The sequence below is a fragment of the Xylocopa sonorina genome, chromosome 10 (assembly GCF_050948175.1).
Source record: "Xylocopa sonorina isolate GNS202 chromosome 10, iyXylSono1_principal, whole genome shotgun sequence".
NCBI lineage: Eukaryota > Metazoa > Arthropoda > Insecta > Hymenoptera > Apidae > Xylocopa > Xylocopa sonorina.
Genome location: NC_135202.1, coordinates 1,788,569 through 1,803,227, shown reverse-complemented (window position 1 = coordinate 1,803,227; position 14,659 = coordinate 1,788,569). Strand labels below are relative to the sequence as shown.

Below are 14,659 nucleotides of genomic sequence, written 5' to 3'. Positions count from 1 at the left end.
TATGTTGAAATGTTGTAATATAATTGTACTTGTGCCTGTGACGGCTGCAGGGTAATTGAATGTCATACAGCAATAATATTGTTATTTTCTGACTGACTGACTAACACGGTCTATAATTATGTCCACATTGGTAACCATTGCGATGAACATTTGTTCAACGCGTTTGTTTTTTTGGCATTGCACGCATAAAATTATATCATCAAATAACATAATTTGAGGGTTCACTTTTATAGAAAGTTATAAATAATAATAAAGCCTCGTTTTGGAAGTTTTGACAATCTACACGAATAATTATGGGGCGAAAAAAGAGGCAAACTTTAATAATGATTTATCTATACATAACAAACGCAGTGAAAACTACACGAAGACATAAAATATTATAAACGATACAGATCTAGCAGTTGCTGACAATTCTTTAACAACAATATTTGACTTGTCTGGCGGAAGTTTTAATATAACTCAATTATCACCATGTAACCACCATTATTCTTGAAACTGTAGAACCTTAGAGCTCTACGGTTATTTTTCAATGTTCTTGAAATATAGAATCTTTAATGGATATCACTCCTAATAAGCAAACTTAACGTTTGAATGGCGATGTACATTGCGAAAGACAAAGAAAACGAAGGTGCCCGAATTGTTAGAAAAATAATCTCAAGAAAACATATTCGAGCTCAAGAATAAGGAACTTTCAATATTAATTGAAAACAGAAATATTACAGAAACATGAATTGGAGAATGATAAAAATATGCATTTTGTAAAATTTCTGTTGCTATTTCTTGGTGGATTGAATTTACTAAGGAAGCTAATTAATAGGAAGGAAATTTAAAATTTGCAAATTAAACAAAAATGTGGTGATGAATCATAAATTTGAACGTGCCGTTTACAGATTAGCACATTTTTTAACGATTTCTCCAAAGGGTTTCTTAACTATAGTATTGTAATACATGTATAACGACTTTGTCATTGTATATCTCATCTAATTAAAAGAATATATTATAGCTTCACGTCCACCATCTGTAGTCGGCGGTCAGAGCGATCCTTATCGTCCTGTTTTTTGGCTAATTGTTCGTATTCATGCAAATAGCATTGTTTTGTTACATCTTATCTCTGATGACCATGTGACGAGAAAGTCTACAATAAATTCTAAAACATTTTTTATACGTTATGCAAATATTAAAGATTTATGGTCTGCGAGTATTATGAATTTCTCTAGATATTAAAAATGTTAGATCGTGATCGTACGTCGAATATTCTTTTTGCTCTTTGAAGCATACCTTGACCTTTGACCTGCGCCGAGAGTCGGGTACCGCGGAGGTTCAGTCAGTATTTAGATTGATTTTTAAGAATTTGGCGGCGTTCTACATGTTGTCTACATTGTTCACGGAGCAACAAAGGACTAATTAGAACTGTCCTTGTGTTTTAACGAGGGTGACTTATGTTTTGTGGATCGAGTGTTACCGCGTTATAATTATGCCGAAAGCGCTCGAATTTGGGGATCAGACAACCACCTACCGGTTCGGAAGTGGCTACTGAACAGGATCGCTAGAGTATTTCGCGAGTACCAGAGTCAGTAGAGAGCGCAGTGTGAGAACAAGGACAGGTTGGAAAATTCATAGAGGACCGTGGAGCTTACGGAGATTTTTCCGAGGCCAGCTAGGGAGCGTGCTGTCATATTCCTCCAGTGTTTTGCGAGAGCGTGCGCGGCGGGCCTTACCGTGTGGATCAAAGAGGGTGAGTCCCCGACGAAAAGCCCTTGGTCACCGCCGAGTGAGTAGCCTTGCGGTTAAACGTTCTGTTTTTCTTTTGTTTCTAATTGCGAGCTTCATACTATTTTGCGATCTTTTCCCTCTCCTCCGTTTGCGTTCGTTTTCCGTTCATCGTTGCGTCGTTGCATTTTCGCGTTCCCTTCCATAAGTAGTATCAAGTGACAGGAAGGTGTTTCGGGTATTGTCGATGTGTCCTCCCCTGTTCGATCAAGTCACCCTCCTTCATTTTGTGAACTCTCATCGTTATTCGCGTTTCGTGTAGTCCTTTTTCCTGTCTGAGTACCAAGGTTATAGAATAATGACCCATTGCGTTCGGAAACTCATAAAATTACGTTCTAAAAACATTTATTGCGTTACGGGGCTATTCCGATGGCTAGTGTCTAATCTCATAAGCCTTCGTTGAGAGAACCAATTAAGTTCGGTTGCTAGTAGTGTAATCGCGTGTAATTATGAAAAAACCCTATCATCGCCAGTTACAGTACCAAATTTACAACAGCAGGTTGATTTATCAACCATCATCCACATTTTATACCTCCTTTCAATTGGCTTACTGGAATGATATTGTTTTATAACGCTATGTTCCTTCAATTTATTTAATTTTTTATGTCAGTTGCATTTTTTTTCTTATTTAGAATAAAATTTTCATCATATTATCGAACTCAACATTTAATTTGGGATACTTTAATTTTGCTTAAAATACAATTTAGAAAGTTAATGAAGTATTAATTCACTTTATTTTCGTTCATTGAAAATGATGTCTGAGATATTTGCAACAATTCAATTTTATTCTTTTTTACAAGTTATCACTTGTTTTATGTACCTTTCTTTTCTAAAACTATGTATATGTATATTCCCAACAGCTCTCTTTTATTTTCGGCGCCGTTTTCAGCTCCATGCACCTGTTTGGTTATTTTGCCGATATATCGATTACTTTTTCCAACTTGCAGCCGTTTATTAAATTATTTCAACATTATTTTTTTATGGTTTAGCAATCATTCTTTTTTCTTTATTTTTCTCCGCTTCATTTCCTATTTAATTCAATTGTACGGCCAGAGCCTAAGATAGTCAGATTCAATATATTCTCCTACTTTATATTTTTTAATTCTGTTGCATACTTTTATGTTTACTAGAGCGTAGTTAATAACTAATGTCTGTGTTCATCATACAAAAATATGCTCGTTTCTTTCATTTTTTAATTTGCTTTCATTTAAAATGTTCATTATGTCGCAATTTATATAAGATTCCAAGGGAAAAATTTCGTCGAGTGGTATGATTGTTTAGATACAATGTTTAAATGCATTGAATTCTATAAGATTATAGACTTCCTTAAGTATGTCATGCTAAACCGTCAATGCCATAATCGGCTATTTCTTTCGCATTGGAATACACAATGTAAATAGATTGAGAATTATTCAGTCTTTTTAACATATCAATTTTAAAAAGAACGATCGAATTACTATCAATAATTTCTTTGATGCTCCTTACTTTCGAGACCAGTTAGATATACTATACATAGAATATGTTTCAATGAAAAAGTTTTACTTTTAATTTCTACGCGAAGGATACATAATTAATTTGACATGTCATATTTCTTTAAATGTTCATTACGAACTTGAAACATGGAATCCCACTGCTACGGTTCTTATGTACAATTTTTATAAACTCTTTTATTTATTATGTATTTCTAACCTTAATGTTATTATTATTGTAACGTAAAGCTCCGATACGACTTTTGACTGAATTAATTAATGCGATCCTACTGTATGTAAAAGATGATGTACTATAAAAGTGCAAAAATTAACATTGAAATCAAATGTTTATTTCAGGTGGATAGATGAAAGAAACGTAAATGAATTAATGAGACCATGGTATTGTAAAGCATTACCTTTCCCACTAAATTTGTATTATCCAGGAAAGTTTGAACGACAAGCCCGTGAAATGTTGGAAACTTTGTATCCTGCAGAGGATGACATAGAAAATAAGGTAATCATATAAAATATACATTGTTTACATATAAAAGAAGATTAGTATTTTAAATCTTAATATTTTTCATTTTTCTAATAATACTCGTTTTATTAGTACCACTAATAATATGTAAGGAAGGTACTACTTTATTTGTATATTGAATGTATATGTTAAGGTAAATATAATGAACTGATTATTATGCATAATTGCTGGTTATCATGTATAATCACCATTAAATTTGGTAAATGTTACAAATAATTGAATATTCATTAAACTAACTGGCCAGTTTATATAATTCTCAACTCGTTCAACTGTTGACGTTCTTTATGCTGCAATTTTAAGCATGTCTACATATAAGTATGCATCGGATTTAAGAAATACTTGTGAATATGAATAGAGATTTATAACCTTTCCTTGTTGGTAACGTAGATTTGCATATATTAGGCTTACAGGAAAATTCTGTCCGTTTTGAGAGTAAAACAAAATAATAAATTCTTCATATCTCGAATAAATTTGATTGAATGATATAACTGCCATCAATATTTACCACATCTTACCAGTGAGATGGCAATTTGTATATCTCATTTTTCAAAAATGCCTTATCTGTAGAGGCGAAAAATTGAATCAGTACTTGTCTGATATTTTCTTCGTTTGTGAGTTTTTTGCCCTACAAAAAATTTTGTAAGGATAAAAACAAGTGATAATCGAAGGGTGCAAAGTTTGGGGGGTGTGGTGGATGCGACAAAAATTTTTCAGCCTAGCTCTGCGAGTTTTCAACTTGTCTTCAAAGCAGTATGTTGCATGGCATTATCGTGAAGCAGTATGATGTCCTTCCTATTGAATATTGCCGGCCTCTTTTTTTGAAGTGCTGTTTTTAAGTTATTTAAATGCTGATAGTACCTTTCCGAATTTAGCTTTTTGTTCGGTTGCAACAGCTCAAAATGTATTGGTCTTCGAATGTCCCACCACATACACAACTTTCATAATATGCCCTTTTTCTTACAATGTTTTCATAGTTAATCCACTTTTCATCCCCAGTTATTATTTGATTCAAGAAGGGTTCGATTTTGTTCAAGTAGCGTGTTTTGTGCAAATAGAAATGTACATATTATGCTCCATCATTCAAATTTTTCATACTTAATTCATGAAGCAACCATCTAAAATATTTTCACACCAATCCTAGTTTCCGAATATGGTTTGAAATGGTTTGTTGAGCTGACTCAAGCTTTCCGCAACCTCTGATGTTGTCATGAAAAGATTTTGCTCCAACATGATCTTGATAGTATTAAAACTTAAAATGATATTATCTGACAGAATTTTCCGGTAGATCCAATATAAAGTGTCAGGCTACAGATGGGTTAAAATGAAAGAGATGATTCTTCTGGGTAAAACAAGATCGAAATCAAGCGTGATGAAATTGTGTACGGTTTCTTTTAGTAGTTTATAACTTATAGCTTGTTTAAAACCATCAATGTGGTTCATTGAAAACAGCTGTTACATTTTTAAAAAGAGGTTAAGAAGATTGTAACCGTTCGGTAATAGAATTTTAGATTTCTGGAATTGGATTCCTTTCACACGAATGAAGGAGTTCAAGGGTTGCGGTTTGACTTTTAAAAATTTTAAGTGCTGAATAATTCATGATATTAAAAAGGACATTATGATATTAATTTAAGAAAGAAATGCACCCAGAATTGTGCCAGAGCACATTAAGATAACAGCAACAACAACAACAACAACAACAACAACAACAACAACAACAACAACAACAACAACAACAACAACAACAACAACACGGTTTGAATGCACGAGTTTCAAGGAAAGAAACGGTTCATTAGTAGGAAGAATAAAATATTACGTTTAAAGTATGCTAAAGAAATTTAGATATTAGATATTTCTTTCTGTAGCACAGTATTGTTCTCCAGTGAAATGAAAGTAAATTTTACGTTTCTGGATGTGACTATCAAGTGATGATGAATTTGTACAAAATTAAATCGAAAGAATCTAATAGTAATCTTATAGTAAAGATCACTAATCTTGTGGACTGTGGGGCAGTAACTGGCACAGAAAGTTCCGTTTTCACCGATGGTGCTGGGATCGGCTAAGATATATGAAATAAATGTCTATGTGCGTTTATCTTTGATTGCCTTTATTCGATTTCCGTTCGTTCTCGTTAACCGTTTCGTGACGAACGGGTTTAATTTCTTTTCTTTCCTTTTCGTTCTGCATTTCTTTCGGAATTACATGCTTTTCCAAATGCTTTTCTTTTTTCGGCCTGTCGATGACGATGGTCGCCTCTGATGCAATTTTAGATAAGACAAGAGTGTTTGAAAATTTTGAAGAAAAATTTGGTACATAGTATAAGTAAACTAAATTTGTCAGAAACGTTTTTCTTCCAATAGGACAAAGAGCCAAAGCATTCGATAAGTATTAAGGGGGCCGGAAAGTAATGTCGCTTTCTTACATTAAATTCAAACGAATAAATTTTTAACAAGTTGAGGGCAATGTAACGGGAGTAAGAAACCTCGACCTTCTTGCCCACAATTTAATATACAACAATCAACAATAGCCAACAATGGCGAAACAACAATAAAACAATAGTTCTTAATGTTGGGGGCGGTGCTATGGCTACGATTTCTTTTACGTCGCTACGCGACTCTAGTGAAACTCAACTTGACCTCACAATTCTTAACGAATATGGAGGTTGCTCTAACGAACAGTTGCTCTGTTCTCGCCGAACTGTTCTAACCGAACTATATGCTAGCGTTGTTCTAACAGAACTATGTGCTTGCGTCGTTCTAACCGAACTGTCCGAATCGAACTGTCGCAAGGACGAAAATGTCGTCCCTTAAAAATGCGTATAGAAAAGGATGGGAAATCCCAGAATGAAAAGGATAGATGCACAGACGAGGAGAGTGAACGTTTCCACGAAACGTAACGGACGGAAATTGGTCATAAATAAACCAAGTTTAAGGATCTACCGTACGCGACTGGCAATGCTCAGTCGCGACGAAATCTTAAGGGAAACAATTGCTTGGCCCAGATGATGGACACAAACCAGACGGGTATCGGGTTTAGGAAACGCGCGGGCCTGGTCGCCAAGTGCTAACCCGCGGTGGCCAGACCTGTGCTGTGTCGTAGGAACGCATTGTTATTTCTTTAGAAAATTTACGACTAGAAAATACTAGGAATCGTAGCCGCCACAAAGTTTTTATTTTTAATCAATAATGTAACCACCCTCGTTATCAACAACCTTTTGCCATCTAGTGTGCAAATTTTCAATGCCGGACCGATAAAAGTCAATTGGTTTTTGAGTAAAATATCTCGAGATGACATTTTGGACATCATCCAAATTCTCAAATTTTTTGTCAATATGAAAATGTTGCGATCGGAATAAATGGAAATTCGAGGGTGCGATATTGGACGAGTATAGTGCGTGATGCAGTACCTCCCACCCCAATTCATTAATTTTTTCTGGGGTTTGTCTTGCACAGTCGGTCTTGCATTGTCGTGTTGCAGAATAACGCCTTTTCTGTTGACAATCGCCGGATACTTCTCGATTAAAGATTGGTTCACTCGATTCAATTGTTCACAATAAAGGAAATTTTCCAGGTGATGAAAGACAAACGGCAGCCTCGAGCGCTTCGTCACCAGCTTTCTCTTAACATTTGGCTAATCTGACTATAAGACTATCCTCAGGCTTGTTATTCAAAATATAAAAATATCATTAGCTCCAGCCGGCCACGATATTTTTTCGGTAGAAATTACGGTTTGTTCTTATCTATGCGCCGGCTGATGCATCGCGGCACGTTTACAGTATAGCTCCCCTGGTTTACGCAGAGTATGTGATAGCCCGATCGCGTTGTTGTACCGCTTTCTTCAAGGTTGTCCGGACGGGGAGCTCCTTTTTTGGCTGAGATAGGATTCTACGTTGTGACCTGACTTATTTCGTCGACCATTGACTAGGTTCGTACCCCGTCTTGGTCGTTCCTGTCCCACCCTGGGCTACAACCCGTTCAGATTATATCGTTGTGACCCAGGGCAACAACCCTTTTCGGTCTGTTCTCGGTAGGTAGGGGTGTCTTCAGAACGTACGTTTTACCATGATCACACAAGTATAGGTGCACCCTTAGTTACGTGTTCATCACCGGCATTTCTACCTGCACAGCAATGTGGCACGGTCCTCGTTCTCTTCGAAGCTCGCGACCTTTGGCGCCATGCAATCCTATCCTTCCCAATGGCGTTCTTTGCTACAAGCAACAATCACCGCTGTTTATTTCCGTTTTTGTACACAGAAAATACACGAATTCATATCCAGTGATGATATACCAGCCGTATCTATACACGATATCACTCCGAATTGCCCAGGTCGTCGCTCTGGATTAAGATCCACCTAAAATGCTTTATCCTCTCCCGCACGTTCTCGACGACATAGCGATCATTAGGCAAAATCGTTCGTATTCGGAAGGGGTCCTTGTATTTGGGCAGCAACTTCTTATCATATCGATATATCTCCGCATATCGTTTGACCTCTCGTCTGGCCCTATCGTAGTGCTCCTTTGGACTTTTCGATCCTCGGTAATATTATTGGTATTACACCTCGGTATATATTGATATTACAATGTCTACCCAACACGTTAAAGACTATCCTTCTTCATCTTATCTGGGGAAATATATATGGTTGAACATTTGTTACAAGGATTAGGGAAACCGAGAAAAATCTAAACAAGCCATCTTAAAATACTATATCTATATCTATTATAATTATTCTATTCTTCTCTATGTATATTTACTATATATTTCTATATATACATTCTTTTATTAGTACTACATATTTTTTTACTTTGAACTTTTATTATTACTGTACACTTAATATAATGTGTACTATTCTAATCCCATTTCTTTCCTAAATTGCAGAAATTTGACTGCTGGTAATGGCTTTGTCAGCATGTCGGTCATCCGGTTCTCTGCACAAACTCAACTTGTATATTTTTCTTTTCAACTTGTTCTCTGGAAAAATGGTATTTTATATCTATATGTTTCGATCTCTTGTGACTGCTTGGATTGCCAGCAATATTTATGCATCTATTATTATCTTCATAGATAATGATTGACTGCTCAATTTTTATATTTGTGCTAATGATTTCAACCAAAGTGCTTCTTTAACAATTTCAAACAAAGCCATGTACTCCGCTTCAGTAGACGAAGCCGCAATCGATGCTTACTGCTTCGTATTCCAACATACATTACGATCAAATAGTACCCGGAATTTGTCAGTAAAACCAAAATGGTTCAATTATTCATCGATATTTATTTCATTCCCTTCAAAGTAATCTTCATCGCAAGCAATACACATATTCCAACACTTCTTTAAATCTTCAAAATACTTTTCTTAGACCGATTTTGGAATCGCCTTCAGCTTTTTCTGCGAATTCTCCTTTATTGCCTCAGTTGTATCAAAACGCTTTCGACGAACGGTAACTTGAGTCATGGAAACAGGAAAAAGTTACATGGGACCATGTCAGGTGAATGTGGAGTTTATGGAACGGTATTAATGCTGTTCTTGGTCAGATTAGTCGCGTACAGATGCGCTTCAATTCGTCTCATGTTCAAAACATCGTGCATAACGCTCTGCATCAACTAGAACGAAACATTAAGGTCGACTGCTATCTCCCTGATGTTCACACGACAATCTTCGAGCACAATTTTCTGAACTTTTTCGATGTTTTCGTCAGCCATAGAGGTGGGTGGATGACTAGAACGAGGCAAATCAACTACAATACGGTCCGCTTCGTATGCTTGTGTTTTCGACATGATCGAGTTCCCTTAAGCTACCGTTAATATTTTCAACGCTTTTGTACATAATATTTTGTTAAAAACACAAAATTTCAGGCAGACTCGTTGCTCCACTAAATTCGACATAGCAAAATTCGCAAAGTACACCAAACTACTACGCACAAACTATCTGACAGATTGCGCTTAAAAGTGACATGTGAACAACTGACAGATGTACCGACCTAGGAAAAAAAATGATGTTGACAATATCTCAAGCGCGGTTCGGTCAAATGAGAAATCCTGGGTACTTTTTGATCATAAGGTATAATACATTGCTTAAATAGTTTAAAAAGATGCCCAGTTGTACTCTTCGTATTATCTATATCACTAGCTCCCCAATCAGAGTCAGCATAATATCCAATCAAAAGATTATTATAATGATCTCTTATATAAGTTAATTTGATACATTTCGAACATTTTAGATACCTTAATACACATTTTAATTCGTGCCACAAATTCTTTATTATTTATTATTCTTTATTATTTAAATTCGAGTATTTACTTAAAATATTTACCACGGTACACTGATTAGGTTGCGTACACGCCGCATATATTAAACATTATATACGTTATATACATTAAATATCCGATCAAATTCCGACATGGTGCTTCAAATTTTTCATCTGAATTTAAAGTTATATAAAATTTACTCAGGGAAGGAGTACTTACAGGTTTACAATCCTACATATTAATTTTCTCTAATACTGTTTGTGGTCCCCGTCACCACTCGACAGCGACGAACCCTGACCGAGACCATTGTCATTTCGCACCCCGAAAAGTTTCGGTCGGAGTATTTAGTCTTACGCGCGACGAATTACACTTAGGGCGCAACGCAAAATATAAACATGTGACGCCGAGCAGGCCAAGTGATTTTCTCATAATTATGAGAGGATAATGTCTCTACCGAGAGAGGTGAATGCGTTCAAACAATAGAACAGCGGCTTCCCATCAGAATGGCTCGTGTGGTTAAGAGGAAAGCGGATGAGCTCGTTTGCGTAGTTAACAATTAAAATTCGCAGGGTTAAGTCCTTCTCTATATGATAAAATATAACAATTTATTTAATAAAAGCTATATCTTTAATTAAAGCTATATATTTTGTAATTTTCGCTAGTTGTAGGTTTATTAAATAAATTGTTATATTGTTATCATATAGAGAAGGACTTAATCCTGTGAATTTTAATTGTTAACCACGCTAACGAGCCCATCCTCTTTCCTCTTAACCACACGAGCCATTTTGATGGGAAGTCGCTGTTCCATTGTTTGAATGCATTCATCTCTTTCGGTAGAGACGTTATAATTTATTATTACTATATATATATATATATTCTTTTATCTGTCTACTGTCGGTATCCTACGCCTAAAGTTGTTCAGACGAGAAGCTAGTTAAAGCCCGGACCAGGAGCGGTCTCTGCACCCTACATGCAGAATCCTTAATGCGCAACCTGGTCTCGCTCGAGTCGCTCAAACTGGGAGCTGGTTAAAACCCAAACCCGGAGTGGTCTCGAGTTTACTGTAGAGTAGCTCAAACGAGGAGTTGATTAAAGTTGCGCATGCGCATTGTTGGCGTCGACCTACTGCGCATGTGCGCTTGCCGAAAATGTATATTTATTTGATTTATTTGCTATATTTTTATTTTATGTTTATTTGATTTATTTCCTATTTTTATATTGTTTATACTATTTACACATTTTATTTACATTTTTTATTATTTATAATTATTTTTAGTTGTCAACCTTATAATGGTGCCGTTACACTACTATCCCACACTGTTTGTATGTAAGCACTTTGATCTAATGTTACTTTATCATTATTTGTTTCTACTTTAATACCAAGGAAATAATTTATTTCCTTTAAGTTGATCATGTGAAACTTATTCATTAAATAACTTATAAAGTTCTCCATTGTTTCACTATTGGCCGTAGCAATCACAAGATTATGGACATATAAAACAACATATATATTTTGTGATATATTTTCGTTGTCCAGAATGTAGATGCAACGTTCTACAGCTGAATTTTTAAAATTCAGATTCAAAAATTTTTTTTGAGGTTTTTATCAAATACTTCCTTCCAACATCTTGCTGCTTGTTTTAATCCATACAATGCTTTATCTAATTTGCAAACCCGATCAATTTTGCTTTTAATCCCTTGATGAACTTTTATATAAATTTCCTCTTTTAATTCACCATTCAAGAATGCAATCTTAACATCGATATGGTGTATTAGCAAATTAATCTGATTTGCAAAAGCAATTATGAGTCTAAAACTTGTTATTCTTACAACTGGTGCAAAAGTTTCATTATAATCTATAAAATATGGTAAAATTAAAGACGGTTAAAACGATGAATAACAAGACGGGCCTTGTATTTTACTGGATCTTCAAATTCATTATGTTTAATAGTGAATATATATAAATATAATATAATAGTGAATCCATTTACAACCTACTATATTTCGATTTTTGGATTTCTGTACAAAAGCCCAGGTTTTATTTATCAAAAGAGAATTTAGCTCTTCATTGATGGTCTGTTGTGATTGAAATCTTATCATCCCTGGTTTCTATATATAGGTAACCATTCTATAACACGGTAGTTAGGTTCCTAGAAAATACCGTGTTGTGTGACACCATGTTGTATGAGACCCAGAGCTAGTACACAAAAAGGGGGGTTACGTTCCAAAAACTTATTAAAAACAGTAAATAGTTTTTTTTAATTCTACATAAACAACTTGATTTTTATTAAAAATATAAATGTATGTATAATACAAAGCAAAAAAAAAACAAAAAATATTATTTTAATCTAACGCAACTCTAATTTAATGAATTACTTCGTCGTCACCGCTCAGTATAATCTGAACCAAGAACGTTTTTTCGGTGGAATAATATCGCCCTCACTTTCAGAATTTTTTTCTTTATTTAAAGTTTTTGTATCTTCTCCCCTCTTAAAAAAATCTGTAATTGTACTTTGCTTGCTGGTTCTTACCAGGTCATTGTAAATTTCTCGGTATGGAGCTAGACAGTTTTGCAGCTCCCTTTTGAATTTTTGACTTCTTTCAGTGGAAAGGTCTGTACTCCAGAAAAATGACTCGAGTTTTTCAGCTAAGTTTAGGCCTTTTTGTAATTTTTTTAATGTTAAATTGTTAACTACATAATCTTTAAGACAGCAAGCCTCGCTGCGGCTGTAGAAGTATAGTGTTGTACGAAGGTTTTTGCAGTTTTCTTATCGTGTTGTATGAGGGCTACATATATTTCGTCAAATGAATTTAATATTCTACACACAGAATACATTAATCCGTTTATCTTCGTTTCATCTTTTCCGAACACTTTCAAGAAACTTATCTTCGATAAGTAACACCGAATATCTATTCAGTGCATCAACGTATTTTAAACGGTTACTCGATCGGTGTTCTATTTTATAACTGAACTTTATGTCTTTTTTGTATAACGTCTTTTGCTTTGCTTCGCAATCGGTACAAATTTTTGTGTCGTTCTTACCGCAGCTAATAATTCTAACTCGTACGAACTACAGTGACTCACGAAAGTATTTGAACACTTACTATGAAATACTTTATTAGTTATAATAAGCATATTATACAACACTTACTGAAATATTATGGGGTACGAAAAATGAAACAATGAGTGTTTGAAGTGAAGGAAGTGTGAAACTTTTAAATCTTTAATATTTAGTAGGTCCACCTTTGGTACGAATAACATCTTGCGAGCGATTATGGATACTGTTTACTATAACTTTTCTGTAATACTTGGTGAAATAGAATTTCACATTTGGAGTATTTTTTCTTTTAAACTTTCCTTGGATGTTATATTAAATTTTTGTAATTCTTTCTTTATTATTTCCCAAGATAGATGTTCAATGGGGTTTATATCAAGGCTTTGTGGTGGTATGACCAGCATGTGGGGAGTATTATATACGATCCATTTCTTAATGATTCTTGCAGTATGTTTACGATCATTGTTCTGTTGAAAGTAATAGTCTTCGTGTACACCAAATTTTCTTGCACTTTTCTTGAAATTTTTTTTTACCGTCATGCATCTCTCACGGGAAAATATGATTAAAAGCAACTTTGCCGGGTTAATGGTCCAGTAGTCAACTAAGCTCTCTTTATTTGAGCCCATCTTTTATATGTTCCACAATTTGTTTGGAGGGGATGAATTATAGGAATTGAAGGGTTCTGATTACGTGGTATTGAAGTTTTCTGGTTACACGCCCCGGATGTTTACCAGATGTAGTTATCTTGAGGTATGGTGTTATCAGGTGGTATCACACACCCCCAAATCATAACTGAGCTATCCCCATGTTTCGCCATAGCACGCAAGTTTTCCGCTTCCATCTCTGTATTTCATTATCTCCAAACAAAATTACATCCGTTCGACCCGGAAACGTTAAACTTTTATTCATCTGAAAATATCACTTTATTCCAAAATACGTTGTCCTTACTAATAAATTCTTATATGATACACTTCTTAGAAGCCACCAGGTACAAAAACAATATCTGTACCTTTCAAGAAAATGACACTCCATATCATACAGGAACCGCCGCCATATGAGACTGTTTCTGTGAAAGAACATTGCAAAAATCGCTCTCCCGGACGCCTGTACACACGATCTCGTCTATCATTGTTATGCACACATACTCTGCACTCGTCAGTGGATAGGACAGTACACCACTGCTGTGTAGTCCAATTGACACGCTCTCGAGCAAATTGAAGACATGCTCATTAGTGACCTGCGCCTAATTTCAGTCTTCTAACAATTCAGTCGTCTGGAAATGAGATTGGCTTCCTTCAAGCGTCTCTTCTGACTGTTCACTGACTGACAGCCACACCTTGAAGTTCTCTTAGCTCCTGCTGTACACTGATACCAATGAGGTAGCGGTAACGGAGAGATGTCATGACGTTAAAACGGTCGTTCCTTTCGGAGGTACAACGGCGGCGAGCAGTCTCTTGAAACTTTCTGTAAACTCTTTAGACGGAAGACTGAGTTAAGTTCAGCTGATGAGCAACTTGTCTTTGTGTAAGGCCGTGTTACAGCAAAACAATAACTTAAGCAGCTTTTACTGGGATAGTATCCATATT

At 35.4% G+C, this 14,659-nt stretch overlaps 2 protein-coding genes across 3 annotated transcripts in view; one reads left to right on the top strand and one right to left on the bottom strand.

The window, feature by feature from the left end:
- Nd-23 (NADH dehydrogenase (ubiquinone) 23 kDa subunit) overlaps window positions 1-14,659 on the bottom strand; it is a 139,693-nt gene that overhangs the window by 77,306 nt on the left and 47,728 nt on the right. The gene's annotated exons all lie outside the window — the stretch shown is intronic.
- LOC143427894 (metaxin-1) overlaps window positions 1-14,659 on the top strand; it is a 72,189-nt gene that overhangs the window by 10,610 nt on the left and 46,920 nt on the right. For both annotated transcript variants that reach the window (XM_076902395.1, XM_076902396.1), the window contains exon 3: window positions 3,597-3,753. In XM_076902395.1, the coding sequence (XP_076758510.1) occupies window positions 3,597-3,753 (157 nt within the window). The remainder of the gene's footprint in view (window positions 1-3,596; window positions 3,754-14,659) is intronic.